This window comes from Sinocyclocheilus grahami, unplaced genomic scaffold, assembly GCF_001515645.1.
Source record: "Sinocyclocheilus grahami isolate Dianchi unplaced genomic scaffold, SAMN03320097.WGS_v1.1 scaffold1275.1, whole genome shotgun sequence".
In the NCBI taxonomy this organism is placed as follows: Eukaryota; Metazoa; Chordata; class Actinopteri; order Cypriniformes; family Cyprinidae; genus Sinocyclocheilus; species Sinocyclocheilus grahami.
In genome coordinates, this window is record NW_015506454.1 from 742,222 (window position 1) to 760,987 (window position 18,766).

General features: G+C 37.3%; 2 protein-coding genes across 2 annotated transcripts in view; both read right to left on the reverse strand.

Annotated features, from left to right (window-relative positions):
- LOC107568707 (pleiotrophin-like) overlaps window positions 1-2,608 on the reverse strand; it is an 8,499-nt gene extending 5,891 nt beyond the window's left edge. The window contains exon 1 of the mRNA XM_016254684.1: window positions 2,542-2,608. Within this exon, the coding sequence (XP_016110170.1) occupies window positions 2,542-2,608 (67 nt within the window). The remainder of the gene's footprint in view (window positions 1-2,541) is intronic.
- A 1,856-nt stretch (window positions 2,609-4,464) lies between these two features.
- The window catches only part of LOC107568708 (pleiotrophin-like), a 26,068-nt gene continuing 11,766 nt past the window's right edge, over window positions 4,465-18,766 (reverse strand). Inside the window, exons 2-4 of the mRNA XM_016254685.1 lie at window positions 8,235-8,323; window positions 5,978-6,151; window positions 4,465-4,643 (exon numbers count right to left, since the gene is read on the reverse strand). Coding sequence (XP_016110171.1) covers window positions 4,465-4,643; window positions 5,978-6,151; window positions 8,235-8,322 — 441 coding nt within the window. The 5' untranslated portion in view covers window position 8,323. The remainder of the gene's footprint in view (window positions 4,644-5,977; window positions 6,152-8,234; window positions 8,324-18,766) is intronic.

Below are 18,766 nucleotides of genomic sequence, written 5' to 3' on the forward strand. Positions count from 1 at the left end.
AATATTTTAAATTCAACACGTCTTTTTTTTTATTGCATGATCATTTGGAGGACAATGTGACAAGAGAAATCCAGATAATCACGCTGAATGATTCTATTGTTATTTGAGGATATTTATAAAGGTTCCTCTGCATAAATCTCATCTCAGATATGAAATGAACCTTGACTTAGTTTAATTAACATTCTTCTGAATTTAGTGAGAGCGGACGTCACCTGTTGATCAGAGCTGCTCAAGTGTAAAAGTTCTCGTTGTCATCAACACCTGCCGTCTGCAGTCGTGTCTGAACTCGCCAAACAAATACGTTTTCACACAAAACAATCAAAATGTGCAGAAAATCTCCATTAAACTGACTGATGATGATTACATGTCCAATAATGCCATTCAAGCATTCATAGCATTAGCATCTCATTAGCATAAACCCATTCCAATCAAACACAAAGACAACCAGAACAACGGCTAATTATAGAATAAACCGGAGGAAAGACGAATCACAAATGAGATCTTCAGATCAGCTGTTCCTTCTAGACGGCAGTGAGATGAAATGAAGTTTCTCAGCTGTTTCTCCAGAGAAAAACACCACAGTGATCTCACGTGAGGCTCATCTAGAGCTTCAGAAGAGATCTGGGTCTCAAACTGTGCTCAGATTGGACAGGATCACAAAAGACTGCAATCAAACGTCAGATCTCAATATAATCAAATCTCAAGTCAAGATTAAGTACTGTGTAAATAAATAAATGCATTTTGGTCAAAAGATTTTTTTATGTTTTTGAAAGAAATCTCCTGCTCACCAAGGCTGCATTTATTTGATCAAAAATCAATCAATCGATCGATCAATAAATAAAATTAAACTAAACAAAAACTAAAAATACAGTACAAACAGTAAAACTGTGAAATATTATTAGAACTGATTTCTATTAATAAGTGTAATTTATCCTGTGATGGCAACACTTAAATTACATTTAAGTTACTTTTAAAAATATATTCTAATAGAAATATATTTATATTAAAAACATTGTACATATTCCCCAGGTTTCACAGACAAGACTTAAGGCTAGTCCTAGACTAAAATGCATGTTTGAGCCGTCTCAACTAAAAATATCTTGCTCTTTAAATATGTCAGTGACATTGTTCTGTCTCATGATGCACACCTGTAATGTTTTCTTCTAAGGCATTTTTATAAAAGCTGCTTAAATGTCTTAATTTAACTAAGGCCTAGTCCTGGCTTAAGCTAAGCCCCGTCTGTGAAACTGTACCATTATGTATTATATATTATGCAAACATATTAAAAATGTTGATTACGATAAACACACACACACATACATACATACTGTATATACATACATATATAAAACAAAAGCATGCAATTGTTTACACACACACACACACACACACACATATATAGGTTTTTCTACTGTACAGACCGTATATTCTATTGCCCTACACCAACCCTACCCCTCACAGGAAACTTTGTATATAAACCTGCACACACACACACATCAGCATCTGCGTCTCATGAGCTGGACGGACAGCAGCGGTTCAGCCTGTTATAAGAGAAACAGCCTTTAATATGAGCCAAATCATGTGACCTGACAGAGAGACACAAACAGACGTCCGGCCAATCAGAGGCTCTGAAAATCCTCATCGCTTCACCATGAACATCAGCGAGAGTGATGTGACGTCCTGTCTGGCCTGCTGTACCGCGGGACGCACTAACAGGTGAGATGTGTCTGTGTCTCTGTGTGTGTGTGTGTTTACATCCGTTCATCCATCTGTGACAGTGGCACCCGCTCCCAAACCCCCACAATTCTCTCTGCTGCTGCTCTTATCACCTCAAACAGACCCCGGCGAAAACATCCCTCTCACCCTGTGTGTGTGTGTGTGTGTGTGTGTGTGTGTGTGTGAGAGAGTGTGTGAGTGTGTGTGTGTGTGTGTGAGTGAGAGTGTGTGAGAGTGTGTGAGTGTGTGTGTTCCATCTGTAGGGAATTTCTAGGGAGTTCCTAATCACTTCTGTCCTCTGTTTGTTGGCACACAGAAAAGGGCACAGACACACATTATCTACAGATACAGCATCACACACACACACACACACGCAGTCCCAGAGGAACATTTGATATGCTCAGATGTTGCTTTCATAGTTTATTAATTAAATACCATTCAAAAGTCTAGAATAATTAAGATTGTGTAATGTTTTTGTCTCTTCTGCTCACCAAAGCTGCATTGATTTGCTCAAAAATACAGTAAATATGTGATAAAATGTATGTGATAGATTATGTTAAACTGTAATTTATTCCTGTGATTAAAGCTGTATTTTCAGCATCAGTACTCCAGTCTTCAGTGTCACATGATCTTCAGAAATCATTCTAATATGCTGCTCATGAAACATTTATGATTATTATCAATGTTGAAAACAGTTATTACTGTTTTTATCCATTCCAGACAAATCCATCTCCCCTCCACTTCCTCATCCTCCCTCTCTCTTTCTGATCCAGCAGCATTCACAACCGTTACTACAGCACTTGAACACTGGTTAATAACATTTACAGCAACAGTGAGGTTTAGAAAAGCTGTTCTTGACCCGAATGTCATCTCTGACTGGTTCACTGTCCATTTCATCCCAACACAATCATTTCACGACATCTTTATCAGTTAAATAAATGCATATGCTGCTGTCTGTCTGTGTGTTTTCTTTTGCGGTGGAAAATTAAATTGTGACTTTCAGATTGAAAAATGATGCTCTTGGTAGATTAAGACGAATTTCTTTTGATCAGCCTGAATTGTTGCCAACATTTACATTTGCATTTATTCATTTAGCAGATGCTTTCATCCAAAGCGACTTACAAATGAGGAATATTACAGCACGAGGGATTCATCAGCGGGAGACGGTAGCAGTAGAAATACTGCGGTAACATACAAGTGCTGCCATGAATCTCAGCGTATTCCCTTCATAATAATATGAAGCACAGATGACGACAACAACACAAACCAGCCGTCTGTGGCCTTTAACACAGACACACACTGTGAAACCATCATATTTATTCAACTTTAATAGAGTCTTTAGAATCTTTTTGAGCTTGAGAAAAAGAGAAAAACCTTATTGATCAATATTTCAGCATAACCTTACGATATAACAGTCCTGCGGTTCAAAACACAGACCTGTATACTGTATAGAAAAATAATACGAGAATAGTCTGCAATAATGGCAAACATTAGCATATTGCTGCATGGTTAATTTGGTCATTTGGATTCTTAATGCTTTTTAAGGCATTATGGGCAAAAATGTTGTTTTTTTCATGCACTGGTCAGTTTTTGGGCTAATTTGTCTTATTTCAGACTAGTGGGGGGAAAAACATCAAAAACACATTTAAGTGTTTATTTTATTCAGATTTATTTATGTACATCTGTAGATTTAGTTCCAATTTAACACCTTTAAAACCTGTTTCTCAAAATAAACTTTTACATTTTTTACTTCACTTATACACACAAAACTGTACTTGTACACTGGTTTTATTCCTCTCTGTATTCTGAAGGGTATTACAGAGGGTTCTGTTTGTTGTTTGGGGTTTTATGCAACATTTTATTCCAAAAAACATGGTGAAAATGCATTTTTCCTGTTTGCTGACAGCATTTTTTGATTTATGGAGTGAGAAAAAAAAAATTCCAAAGTCCCCTCTATAAAAATCTTTATCCAATGTTCGGATCTCTGTTCTGGAAATGCATGCATATTACTGCATATTTAATTAGATAATGCATTGTTTGCATATTTCAACTTGTAATACAAAACATCTGTATTACTGTAATGTGATTAATCAACTAGCGAAGTATAGTCATTCAAATTTTTACCTTATTCACCTGTGGTGTTTTGCCTTAATATAAACATCTGCATCTGTAGATTTCAATTCCAATCCAAATCTTTAAAGGCTGTCAGTTTTTCCTCCATTTCAGCAGCGCTTACGTCAAACTTTCCAGTTGTATTCCTATCTACATTCTGGAGAGTTTTAATGAGGGGTTTATATATCATAGATCATTTGCTTGGTTTATGTTGCATTTTATGCCTAAAAACATTGTGAAATGTATTTTTTCTGGCTGTTGACAGTATTTTCTGATTTATAGAGTAATAAAAAGAGAAATCCAAAATCACTGTAATAAGTCAACAAAATGAAACAAGAAGTTTTAATCTGGATCTATCCAATGTTCGGATCTCTGTTCTGGAAATGTATGCAAATTAGTGCATCGTTAATTAGATAATGCATTGTTTGCATATTTCAGCATAACAATGCAGGATACTTGTAAATCAAAGCAATGATTAATCAACTAGGGAAGTATGGTAATTATCATTTTTACCCTATTCACCTGTGGTGTCTTGCCTTGATGCAAAAATATTTTTAGCACTCCAATCAAATCATTGATACAGCTTCTGTATTCACTCAAGATGAGTACATGTCATGCTCAATATATTTTATGTCTTTATGAGTATATTCTTGTACCTTGTATCTTGGGCTTGGGTTTGCCGCAGGGTTTGGTGGCGCTGACGGTGTTCGGGCAGTTAGCGTCCATCAGCGCTCGCTTCAGCATGCCGGTGCGCGTCTTCATTCCCGTGGTCGAGTCACACTCTCCCCACACCTGAAAATCATACTTACACTCACCTGCAAAAGACAAAAACCCACAACTTGATTTTGACGAGTTCAAATGCAACATAATTATACGAAACTGTCAAAAATACACTATTTTAAAAGCAAAACATACATGCATAAACAGGTTTTCCAAATTTACTGTCTTAATACATCTTCCTGGTGTTATTGTGACGGATACATCAGTGCATGTTATTCTGAAAAAATAAATGTTAGTCTTCATAATCTTGAACTAGTTTTCAGCTGACGTCTCCAATTCTTTTTTCAACCATCTGTCCAAAGGAGAAACTTTTCACCATGCAATAACTCCCAAAGTTTAAAACCACATTTTTTTCTTGTTGAATATCCTGTATCACTTGGAAAAACATCAGATTATGGAAGTAAAACAGGTTGCCGGCTACACAAGGGAAAAGAAACCACAACCCATACTACATTAAATACAGGTTCACTTACAGTGAGGTTTGTTTTGCGAGGTGAATTATTGGCTGCCAAGAGCATGAGACCATCAAAATGCAATTTTACACGATAAACAATTTAGGTAGTGTTGGGTTGGCACTCGATGGCTAATGTAAAATCGGGATCCTGAAGCAAAACCAATTGCGAAGCCCTGATCTATGCTCTCGTTCCTTTATCTCTCGTCTCATTTCATCTTTCATTCTTTCTGTCCATGCTTTGGAGTGATTTCTCTCAGTCTCTGCCGGAATGGATGGGGGTTAAACTGCTTCAATCAAGCACAAAATTGTCTCTAATGACATATTTAAAGGCAGAGAGAATGTAATTACATGCAGCAGCCCTCCGGCTGAATGGCCGCTGTCCTGAATCGAGACCCTCAAAAATGAGGCCGGTGTGAAATAGAACCCTTATAACTCAAGAGGAAAAATTCTGCACTAGACATCAGCATTTCAACACTAAACTATTCTGACACGGCTGCTGAACTACACAGAAATACACAGAGGATTCATCACTCAACGTTTAGTGTGATCATGTTTTATTAAGTCTGTGATTTCTGATGTTCTTTCAGAGCGAGATGGTCTTGCACATTCCCAGAGAAAGACTTCTTAGAGAAAACACCCTACAGTTTCAGTGTTTGTTGATAGTTTATGTGCATACCTACAAATCCCGAGGGATGGTGGCATATGCTTTCTCTCTCTCTTTCACACACACACACACACACACACACACACACAAAGTGGTATATTCTGCCAGCTTGTTTCTGGCTCTCACTGCAGTCGTGTCATTTCTGAGGACAGAATTCTGTGAGAATCTCCATCCTGTTACTCCACAGTGCAGGTTTATTTACCCTGAGTCCTGTGTGTGTGTATGCAACCTGTGTTTGTGTGGCTTCTCACCTCCAAACTGCTTTTTCCAGTTGCAGGGGATTTTGCAGCGCTGGGTTTTGATGGTCTGTTTACAGTCGTTGCCGGTGCGTGTGCCCTCTCTGGTGCCCAGGCCGCAGTCACCCTCGTTAGCCACACACACGCTCCACTGCCACTCGCCACAATCCGATTTACGCTCTTTCTTACCTGTCAGAATGAGAGCACACAGAGTTTCATATTGCACCTTACAATTGTAAGTATGAGAGACAGAGAGAGTGTGTGGGTTGATACAGAGCAGTGTGAGGTGATACTCAGCAGTGTGTGTGTGTGGAAATATAGAGTGCTGAGAGGTAATTCAGAGCAGTATGAGGAAATACAGAGCGGCACTGGTAATAGAGTGCGGCGTGAGTGACAGAGCAGCATAGGGTAATCTATAACGGCTCAGGTGATATAGAGCAGTATGGGATCGTACAGAGCAGTGAGAGTTATATAGATCAGTACTGGGTAATATAGAGCAGTGTGGGTTATATAGAGCAGTATGGCGTAATATAGAGCAGCGTGGGTTATATAGAGCAGTATGGAGTAATATAGAGCGGTGTGGGTTTTATAGAGCAGTATGGCGTAATATAGAGCAGCGTGGGTTATATAGAGCAGTATGGAGTAATATAGAGCGCGTGGGTTTTATAGAGCAGTATGGCGTAATATAGAGCGGTGTGGGTTTTATAGAGCAGTATGGCGTAATATAGAGCGGTGTGTGTTATATAGAGCAGTATGGAGTAATATAGAGCGGCGTGGGTTATATAGAGCAGTATGGAGTAATATAGAGCGGCGTGGGTTATATAGAGCAGTATGGAGTAATATAGAGTGCGTGGGTTTTATAGAGCAGTATGGAGTAATATAGAGCGGTGTGGGTTATATAGAGCAGTATGGAGTAATATAGAGCGGCGTGGGATATATAGAGCAGTATGGAGTAATATAGAGCGGTGTGGGATATATAGAGCAGTATGGAGTAATATAGAGTGGCGTGTGTTATATAGAGCAGTATGGAGTAACATACTGAGGTCGTGGTCTAATGAGTAGAGAGTCGGACTTGTAATCCAAAGGTCGCAGGTTTGAGTCTCAGTACTGGCAGGGATTGTAGTGGGGTGAGTGAATGTACAAGCTCTCTTCCACCCTCAATACCATGACTGAAGTGAGACCCTTGAGCACTGAACCCCCAACTGCTCCCCGACACTGCAGCAAAAATGGCTGCCCACTGCTCCGTGTATGTGTGTGTGTTCACTACTCACTGCTGTGTGCGTGCAATTAGATGGGTTAAAAGCAGAGCACAAATTCCGACTATGGGACACCATACTTGGCTACACGTCACATCACTTTTTCACTGTATAGAGCGGCATGGGTTATGTAGAGTAGTATGGAGTAATATAGAGCAGTGTGGGTTATTCAGAGAAGTACTGTGTAATATAGAATGGGGTGAGTGATATATATAGCAGCATGAGGCAATATAGAGTAGTATGGGTTATATTGATAGGTATGGAGTAATATAGAATGGAGTGGGATTTATCCAGTAGTATTGGGTAATATAGAGCAGTGTGGGTTAAATAAAGCAATATGGTGTAATATAGAGCAGAGTGGGTGATACAGAGCAGTATTAGGTAATATAGAGCGGCGTAGGTGATATAGAGCAGTACTGGGTAATATAGAGTGGCGTGGGTGATAATGAGCTGCCTGGGATAATATAGAGAGGCATGGTGATACAGAGCAGAATGGAGTAATATAGAGCGGAATGGTGAAATAAATCTCTATGGGGTAATAAAGAGCGATGGGATATAGATGATATAGAGCAGTATAGCGTAATGTAGATCGGCATAGGTGATACAGAGCAGTGTGGGGTAATACAGAGCAATATGTGGCAATCCAGAGCACTAAGGATGATACAGAGCAGTATGAGAAATGATAGATCATGGGGTAATATAGCGTACTGTGGGATAATATAGTGGAGCAAGGGGAAATTTAGATTAGTCTGGGGTGATATAGAGTAATACAGAGAAATATAAAGTCATGTGTGGTGACATCGAGCAGTGTGGGATATTGCAGTGCATTGAGAGGTAATATAGAGCAATGTGGACTAATGGGTTAATACAGAGCAGCATTGGGTAATATAGACAAGTATGGGGTTATGTAGAGTAGTGTAGGGTAAAATATAGCAATATGTGACAATACAGAGCAGTAAGGGTGATTTAGAAAAGTGTGAGATAGCATAAAGCATTGTGTGGTTATGTTCTGTTACCTTGTTTCTCTGTTTTTCCACCATCTGCCAGCGTCGCTGTGACAGTCAGGAGGGCCAGTAAAGCCAGACACACCCACTGCTGCTGCATGCTGGGAAAAAAATAAATGCACATTTAGTGTATGGCTCATAATACAACAAAACAAACAGCATGCAAATATCAACCTGTAAATGCTTCATCAACATACATGTAGAGACTATCTTTCTCTCTCTCTCTTTCTTTCAGTCATTCTCTCTCTGTCTCTCAGGAGGAAAAGTAAAGGTGGATTGAATAATTAGAAAGCAATTTTATCCCAAACGCTCGGCTGCACTTCAGTTACAGTAGCAGTGCAGCCCATCTGCGACATCACCTCCATTTCAATTACTTATGAGCCTCCCTCTCTCCTTTTCTCTTCCTATTTCTGGTTGGCTGATTTCCTGCTGTGCCCATAAGCATCGGCTTGCTGGACTTTTTTCTTAGTTCTGCCTCATGTTAAAGACACTCAGACATTTTCTCTCATCTCACAAAATCTGTAAATTACATGTCCAGGTCAAATTGAAATAAAATGAAGCCTATATTTAAAAAGATGTATTATTTTCATGACAGTTAAGCACATTTCCTCCAATTTTCCATAATGCGACATCATTGCTGTGATGTGGAATTTTTTTTTGTAAAACTGGAACGTATTTATACTTCATGCTAGTATCTGTTGTACTGCTTTTTATTAATGCAGATTTTAATTAAAACATTATTGTATTACAGTAATGAGAATGTAATAAGAGTCACCACTGAGAATTACAGGAATTGCACAAGCAAAACACCCAGATGCATTACAGTAAACAAGCATTTTGGGACAAAATGTGCTGAAATGAAAATAATCTCAAAATTCCAAAAAATGTGACCTGGTGCTGTTTCTGAGAGATTCGTCCCATCATTTCTGTCTCTATCAGTGCTAATCACACTGGACGTCTCTCTGCCGCACCTGAGCTGTTCCACTTGAGTCAGACTGTGAAATCATCAGCGCACATAATAACTGTGATTTCAGTCAGATGGGCAAAAACCTGCCAATCAAAGACTCATGAGTCATGACATAAAGCGGTTCGGATCGTTAAAACATAATCTGCCCTCCAGACCCTGATTAGCAACACTGCAAGTGAATGTGTGATACGGGATGAGAGGGAGGATTAGCCTGGAGTGATGTGACAGGAGCACTGAGATTTGAGGACTAGACAGCAGCAGGATCAAGTGCGTGTAGAGTCGCAACCAATACTCCAGTGTCAATTGAACTGATTTAGCAAACAAGATGCAGAACTGTAATTTGCATGTAAACTTAAAAGTCGAATTAAAATGGTATGAATTGAAAGAAACTGACGTTTTTAATATTACATGTCATTACTTGTAAACATGTTGTCACAAAGCATATGTGCAAATCAATGCTCGAAGTTTTCTGCTACGTAAATCAGATATTTATAATGCCTGATATTATAGTTAAATAACATATAAAATAAATGTTAAAAAAAAAATCTATACCAAAAATCTATATAAACATTTAAAAAAAAAAAATTAAATAAATATTTATTAATTAAATGTAATCATATTTAATTAAATATTTCTACATTTCATTTCAAATTCAATTAACTTTCCTTTTACAGAACACTTCCATTTCCTACGAAATAAAGCAGGGAATGGACAAACTGATCAAATATACAGCTTGAAACAACTCTCTTTGGATAAAAGCATCTGCAAAATTCCTAAACGTAAAGGACAGATCCCATAATAACCAATCTGTTTTTGGCCATTTTTATTGTTGTTTTGGACTATTGGCATTCCTCTTTAACTCTTTCAGTAAATTCATCTTCCAGTCGTGCTGATTCAATTTCAGCTCATGTACTGACTCAAGTCTGAATTTTTCCCAATCCTACTAGACAGATATCATGAATACCTTCACGTTTAACCTCCGCAGACCCTAAAGGAAGTCCACTATTGTCACAAGACAAATGACTTGTGCTTTCTTACAAACCCCTACAGAGTGAAGACCTGAGGAGGGTCGGCCGTGTGTGTGTGTGTGTGTGTGTGTAAAGCACTGGAGTAAAGCTGTTATCCAGCTCTAACACTCCATTAGCTCATTGATCAGTGTAAAAGCAGGAGGGAGAGAGTGACAATGTGATCCATCAGAGTGAAACATGCGCACACACACACACACACACACACACAGAGAGAAGAAAGCTGTACTCGTCATTCGCAATCGACAGATTTCTGTAAGCCTGGTGCATTAGCTCTTAAAGGGACGGTGCACCCAGACAGCCAAATAATGTTCAGCCAAAAAGCGCCATCAAAATTTGGGCCTGATCCTCACAAAGCTGTCATATATAGTGTAAATCTCACAGATGCTCTTCTGAAACCTCTCTGTAGGAAGGCATGTTTTCATATGCGTTTTGATTGACAGGGTTTTATCCGCGCTGAGTCTGGCTTTGAGAGGAAATCTTCATGCTTGATCCAGCTATACTCTGACTCAGACCCAAACACGGATTTGTTGTTGTGTTGTTTGTTTTCAGTGATCAGTGGGCGGAGCTTATCAGAACCTGTTAGAATGCAGAAAAACAACGAGATGATCTAGAGAAGCCAGATAAAGACAAATCTAGAGAGGATGAAATGTGATCTTTAGAGGAATGCGACTGAAAAAACTGAGTCAACATTCACACATATTGCTTTACTGCTTCTGCCATTATTCAATTTAGACATGCTTTCAACTCGAAACGTTGTCAGAAGGTTCTGGAAATGTTCTCTCAAAGTTATGAACAAACGTTCATCCAGTAATGCTAAAAGAGTGCTCATGTTAGTTATCTGGCCTAAAAAGCGTTATTTATTCATCATTCATGGAACGTTTTACTTTTAAACGTTACTTCCTGTTTCAAAACATTCAGAGAACATTCAAAGGTAGCGTTCTCATCTTTGCAAAATCATAAAACGGAACATTAACATTCATGTAACCAAAAAAAAGTTAAAACGTTTAAAAAAACAACATTCCGAAATAACGTAACTTAATGGAAGCGTTCTTAGAACATTTTTGCTTGCCGGATCTGAGCTCAAAGAAAAATTCCCTGCTGGTAATTATGACATCGTGGTGTTCATACATGCTCCTCTCATAAAAAAATCATTGCGACATGACTTGAAGGCGGCGTATGCTAGAACGCGGAGGAAATGTGAATTGATAACAGTTTCTCTTCTGCTGTCAACAGGTCAGCTTTTGGAGAACAATAAACCTGACAGCACTTATCACAACACTGAATAGAGACATTTATAGTCTAAGAACCAGAGACATGCTGCAAGCTGTGAATCTATAACTCAATATAAATATTCAACAACCATCACTGACTGACAGACAAACAGTGAGAAAGCTGCTTTGACATGAACACAAACTATCAGACAACCAAATTCATAGCTAAAGATTTCAACATTTCACTCTCTGTGAATTACTGGGATGACATTGATTGCTTATTCCTCTTCAGACAGCTGATATGATCGCATTACACCGCTGAACTCAAATTTGATTTACTGGAGAAAATATATGAAAATGTTTGCATGCGCAAAACTGACGGACACTTGTGCATCTGATCACTTGGTAACACACACTGTAATCTGGATTATGTAATCAGATTACAAAAATTAAATACCTGTAATTAGATTTGATTACACTTTAAAATAGTCATAATCAGACTAGTTCTTTTTTAATGAATACATGATTACATTTTATTTACACAATAGGAATAAATCATTCATAATTTAATGATTCTCCCTAATTCTTCTTTTTAATTTTCCTTTCTAAAATAGCCTACCGCTTATTTACATTCAGAACGTCTTCCAGTTTTGTAGACATTCACACAAAGACCAGTCATAATATAATTATACACTATAATTATAGTCAGATGGCCATAATTACACAGGAATTTAAGAGGCCACCGCATTTGACCACTGGATTCACAAAAATAATTTCAGTTTCAAGAAGTGTCTTGTTAACATGTCAGCATTGCATCAATTTTCATTTGAATGATCATTCAGTGGGTTACGTAACCATGCATTACCATTTCTTTAGAAGACTTTGGTCTTTGGACTTTTTAAAATATATATTTTCTTTCTCTTTGTATTTGTGACCATGCCTGTGAAAACCCAGCTAAAGTCTGTATGTTTTCTACATAAAATCATCCTTCATAAGGATGTAAAGAACATTCTGTGAAATTACCTTTATATCTTTAATATTGACTGAGTAAGGCCATGTCAAAGATTGGAATCATAGTGAAATTAATTGCTGAAATCAAACTTTGATGCTTGTTATCTCATAATTAGATTTTGAGACTTTAGCCTGGATTTCACAGACAGGGTCACATTTTTATATCAATATGGTACACGATTATCCTATTTAAATCAATGTGATAAATGAGTTAGGTCAGAAGTAATCTAAAAGTAGTCCGATTACATTACCTAAAATGTGTAATGTAACGGATTAACTACAATTTTTGTCATGTAATTTGGAATCAGTAACAGACTACAATTTGTAAGTAATCTACCCAGTGTTGGTAACACACATGATTTGAGGAATCACTGATGTCTGGAGCTCAAACGCTGTGGGGCGATACACATGCACACACTCAACTTTAACACTTTAACACTAAAGAGTGTCTTCAAATCCCTGACCCGTATGCAGCGAGGAGTCAGTACTAATAAATCCAGACCATATTCCCTTCAGCGAGGGGTCGGATCTCAGTAAACACAAGACACAAGACACAAATCAAACAATCAGATTCATGAGAGAGAAACCCTGTGCAGACAACACTAAGCCTGCAGACTTACACACACTCAGACGGATGGGTAAAGCCGCCGGGTCTCCGATAAACCTGCCAGGCACCTGTAATCCCAAATCACTTTCACACACACAGCTCATAGCTGGCAAAACCCTCTCAAATGGAAAATAGATGGGATGTGTGTTGCAAATCGACTTTTTGACATTCGTATCTTTCTATGAATTTCACTCCAGAGAAAAGTTCAGCCGGAGGGAAGGAGTATTAGCACACACACACACACACACACACACACACACAGAAAACATCTTTCAGGATATATCAGGAAGCACAACACCACCAAAGATGAGCCGCCTCGCCTCACTCGACCCCGAAACACACGGGGATGTGTTCCAACCGCACACTACCACTACACTTACTTTATGCAGTATCCAGCACATAATACCGGCCAAAGGTTTGGGGTGTTTTTTCTGCTCACCAAGGCTGCATTTATTTGATCAAAAATACAGTAAAAACAGTAAAATTCTGAAATATTAATAAAATTTCAAATAGCTGTTTTCTATGTGAGTATCTGTTAAGCTGTAATTTATTTCTGTGATGCGCAGCTGTATTTTCAGCATCATTCCTCCAGTCTTCAGTGTCACATGATCTTCAGAAATCAGTATAATATGCTGATCTGCTGCTCAAGAAACATTTCTGATTATCATCAATGTTGAAAATCAATGTTATTTTAGTGGAGACTGTGATACATTTTATTTTTCAAGATTCACAGATGAATAGAAAGTTCAAAAGAACAGCGTTTATTTTAATCGAGATCTTTTGTAACACTATAAATGTTTTTAATGTCACTTGTGATCCATTTAAAGTGTCCTTGCTGAATAAAGTATTATTATTATTATTTTTAATCTTACTGACCCCAAACTTTTGAACGGTAGTGCATCACGGTTTCCACAATAATAGGAAGCAGCACAACTGTTTATAATAATCAGAAATGTTTCTTGATGCTGAAAATTCAGCTTTGACTCAGAAATAAATTAAATTTTACAATATATTCACATAGAAAACCGCTCTTTTAAATTGCAATAATATTTCACAATATTACAGTTTTTACTGTATTTTTAATCAAATAAATGCAGCTTTGGTGAGAATAAGACACTTAAAACATTAACATTAAATATTCCAAACTTTTGTCCAGTAGTGAGAAGTAAAAATGTATTGTTGCATAATGCAAACTGCTTTGTTTACTATATTTAAAGTCAACAGGAAGCATGCAGTGCAGTACTTTAGTTTTTCACATCGACACTAACACAATGACATCTATTTAAATAACTTTAGCCTTTAGCAGTGCTGTCTGTACCGTCTCTGTGTCCCACAGCAGGATTCTCAGCAGCATTATTTAGATGTTACGTGTTGGATTGTCTTGTGAGTTGATGACAGATGGTGCATTTGGAAGCAGGTGCGTGAACAAAGCAATTACATCCAAAACAGAGCAACGGCTCCATCATTAACACCCCCCACCCACATCCCTCACCTCTTCATCTTTAAAACACGGCCTGTGTTCAGGGCTTCTGAAAGATTTATTTTGGTAATGTAAAATGATTCATGCCCATCCCTATAGTGTTCATCAGTTAATAGAGAACAAAGCGAGAAGTAAACTTGCAAACAAGAGGCCAATTTACTGTGAGAGCCGAGAGCCGCTCATACCTGCACTAGATCAGTATTTACAGCTGTTTTAGACGTATTCACTCCTGCGTTTACGTGTTTATTCCATATATATATATATATATATAAATAAAGTGTATATTTCATTTCAGTTAATGTTTATTTTATTTCAAGTATTGCAATTTTTTACGGTTTTAGTTTCAGGTTAAATTAACTACAATAACCCTGCTGTACACTTTATATGATTTTACATAGCCATTGACTCTTAAAATTTAAATTTAAATTTAAAAAACAAATCTTATCTGACTTTTCTTGTTGAAACGCATAAATTGGATTTTAAACTTGTATCAATTTTAAAGATATCGTTTCTGTCCAGACTAAAAAATTTTTTTTGCTGCCTATTCAAAAAATTTTTGCACAGCTCTTTTTGTTCTGGTAGTGTTTTAAACTGTATTATTTTATTACAGTTATTTTAAACAAGTTAAATAAAATGAAAATGAGATATGTCGTGTTTGCAACTAGTACTACTAACTAGTATATATATATATATATATACAGTGGGTACGGAAAGTATTCAGACCCCCTTAAATTTTTCACTCTTTGTTATATTGCAGCCATTTGCTAAAATCATTTAAGTTAATTTTTTTTCCTCATTAATGTACACACAGCACCCCATATTGACAGAAAAACACAGAATTGTTGACATTTTTGCAGATTTATTAAAAAAGAAAAACTGAAATATCACACGGTCCTAAGTATTCAGACCCTTTGCTCAGTATTTAGTAGAAGCACCCTTTTGATCGAATACAGCCATGAGTCTTTTTGGGAAAGACGCAACAAGTTTTTCACACCTGGATTTAGGGATCCTCTGCCATTCCTCCTTGCAGAGCCTCTCCAGTTCTGTCAGGTTGGATAGTAAACGTTGGTGGACAGCCATTTTTAGGTCTCTCCAGAGATGCTCAATTGGGTTTAAGTCAGGGCTCTGGCTGGGCCATTCAAGAACAGTCACAGAGTTGTTGTGAAGCCACTTCATAAGGATGTAAAGAACATTCTGTGAAATTACCTTTATATCTTTAATATTGACTGAGTAAGGCCATGTCAAAGATTGGAATCATAGTGAAATTAATTGCTGAAATCAAACTTTGATGCTTGTTATCTCATAATTAGATTTTGAGACTTTAGCCTGGATTTCACAGACAGGGTCACATTTTTATATCAATATGGTACACGATTATCCTATTTAAATCAATGTGATAAATGAGTTAGGTCAGAAGTAATCTAAAAGTAGTCCGATTACATTACCTAAAATGTGTAATGTAACGGATTAACTACAATTTTTGTCATGTAATTTGGAATCAGTAACAGACTACAATTTGTAAGTAATCTACCCAGTGTTGGTAACACACATAATTTGAGGAATCACTGATGTCTGGAGCTCAAACGCTGTGGGGCGATACACATGCACACACTCAACTTTAACACTTTAACACTAAAGAGTGTCTTCAAATCCCTGACCCGTGTGCAGCGAGGAGTCAGTACTAATAAATCCAGACCATATTCCCTTCAGCGAGGGGTCGGATCTCAGTAAACACAAGACACAAGACACAAATCAAACAATCAGATTCATGAGAGAGAAACCCTGTGCAGACAACACTAAGCCTGCAGACTTACACACACTCAGACGGATGGGTAAAGCCGCCGGGTCTCCGATAAACCTGCCAGGCACCTGTAATCCCAAATCACTTTCACACACACAGCTCATAGCTGGCAAAACCCTCTCAAATGGAAAATAGATGGGATGTGTGTTGCAAATCGACTTTTTGACATTCGTATCTTTCTATGAATTTCACTCCAGAGAAAAGTTCAGCCGGAGGGAAGGAGTATTAGCACACACACACACACACACACACACACACACAGATAACATCTTTCAGGATATATCAGGAAGCACAACACCACCAAAGATGAGCCGCCTCGCCTCACTCGACCCCGAAACACACGGGGATGTGTTCCAACCGCACACTACCACTACACTTACTTTATGCAGTATCCAGCACATAATACCGGCCAAAGGTTTGGGGTGTTTTTTCTGCTCACCAAGGCTGCATTTATTTGATCAAAAATACAGTAAAAACAGTAAAATTCTGAAATATTAATAAAATTTCAAATAGCTGTTTTCTATGTGAGTATCTGTTAAGCTGTAATTTATTTCTGTGATGCGCAGCTGTATTTTCAGCATCATTCCTCCAGTCTTCAGTGTCACATGATCTTCAGAAATCAGTATAATATGCTGATCTGCTGCTCAAGAAACATTTCTGATTATCATCAATGTTGAAAATCAATGTTATTTTAGTGGAGACTGTGATACATTTTATTTTTCAAGATTCACAGATGAATAGCGTTTATTTTAATCGAGATCTTTTGTAACACTATAAATGTTTTTAATGTCACTTGTGATCCATTTAAAGTGTCCTTGCTGAATAAAGTATTATTATTATTATTTTTAATCTTACTGACCCCAAACTTTTGAACGGTAGTGCATCACGGTTTCCACAATAATAGGAAGCAGCACAACTGTTTATAATAATCAGAAATGTTTCTTGATGCTGAAAATTCAGCTTTGACTCAGAAATAAATTAAATTTTACAATATATTCACATAGAAAACCGCTCTTTTAAATTGCAATAATATTTCACAATATTACAGTTTTTACTGTATTTTTAATCAAATAAATGCAGCTTTGGTGAGAATAAGACACTTAAAACATTAACATTAAATATTCCAAACTTTTGTCCAGTAGTGAGAAGTAAAAATGTATTGTTGCATAATGCAAACTGCTTTGTTTACTATATTTAAAGTCAACAGGAAGCATGCAGTGCAGTACTTTAGTTTTTCACATCGACACTAACACAATGACATCTATTTAAATAACTTTAGCCTTTAGCAGTGCTGTCTGTACCGTCTCTGTGTCCCACAGCAGGATTCTCAGCAGCATTATTTAGATGTTACGTGTTGGATTGTCTTGTGAGTTGATGACAGATGGTGCATTTGGAAGCAGGTGCGTGAACAAAGCAATTACATCCAAAACAGAGCAACGGCTCCATCATTAACACCCCCCACCCACATCCCTCACCTCTTCATCTTTAAAACACGGCCCGCGTTCGGGGCTTCTGAAAGTTTTATCCTGGTTATGTAAAATAATTGTTGCCCATCCCTGCAGTGTTCATCAGTTAATAGAGAACAAAGCGAGAAGTAAACTTGCAAACAAGAGGCCAATTTACTGTGAGAGCCGAGAGCCGCTCATACCTGCACTAGATCAGTATTTACAGCTGTTTTAGACGTATTCACTCCTGCGTTTACGTGTTTATTCCATATATATATATATATATATAAATAAAGTGTATATTTCATTTCAGTTAATGTTTATTTTATTTCAAGTATTGCAATTTTTTACGGTTTTAGTTTCAGGTTAAATTAACTACAATAACCCTGCTGTACACTTTATATGATTTTACATAGCCATTGACTCTTAAAATTTAAATTTAAATTTAAAAAACAAATCTTATCTGACTTTTCTTGTTGAAACGCATAAATTGGATTTTAAACTTGTATCAATTTTAAAGATATCGTTTCTGTCCAGACTAAAAAATTTTTTTTGCTGCCTATTCAAAAAATTTTTGCACAGCTCTTTTTGTTCTGGTAGTGTTTTAAACTGTATTATTTTATTACAGTTATTTTAAACAAGTTAAATAAAATGAAAATGAGATATGTCGTGTTTGCAACTAGTACTACTAACTAGTATATATATATATATATATACGTGTGTGAGTGTGTATGCTTGATTGCACTCAGAAACGTCAGAAGAGTTTTTCTCAACAGCTTCGGTGGGGTTTTATTTAGCTCAATTAGCAATTCAACAATCTCAACGTCTACAATACACACACACACACACACACACTGATACACACACACTGATACACACACACAGACACACACACACACACACACACACACACACACACACACACACACACACACACACACACACACACACACACACACACACACACACACACACACACACACACACACACACA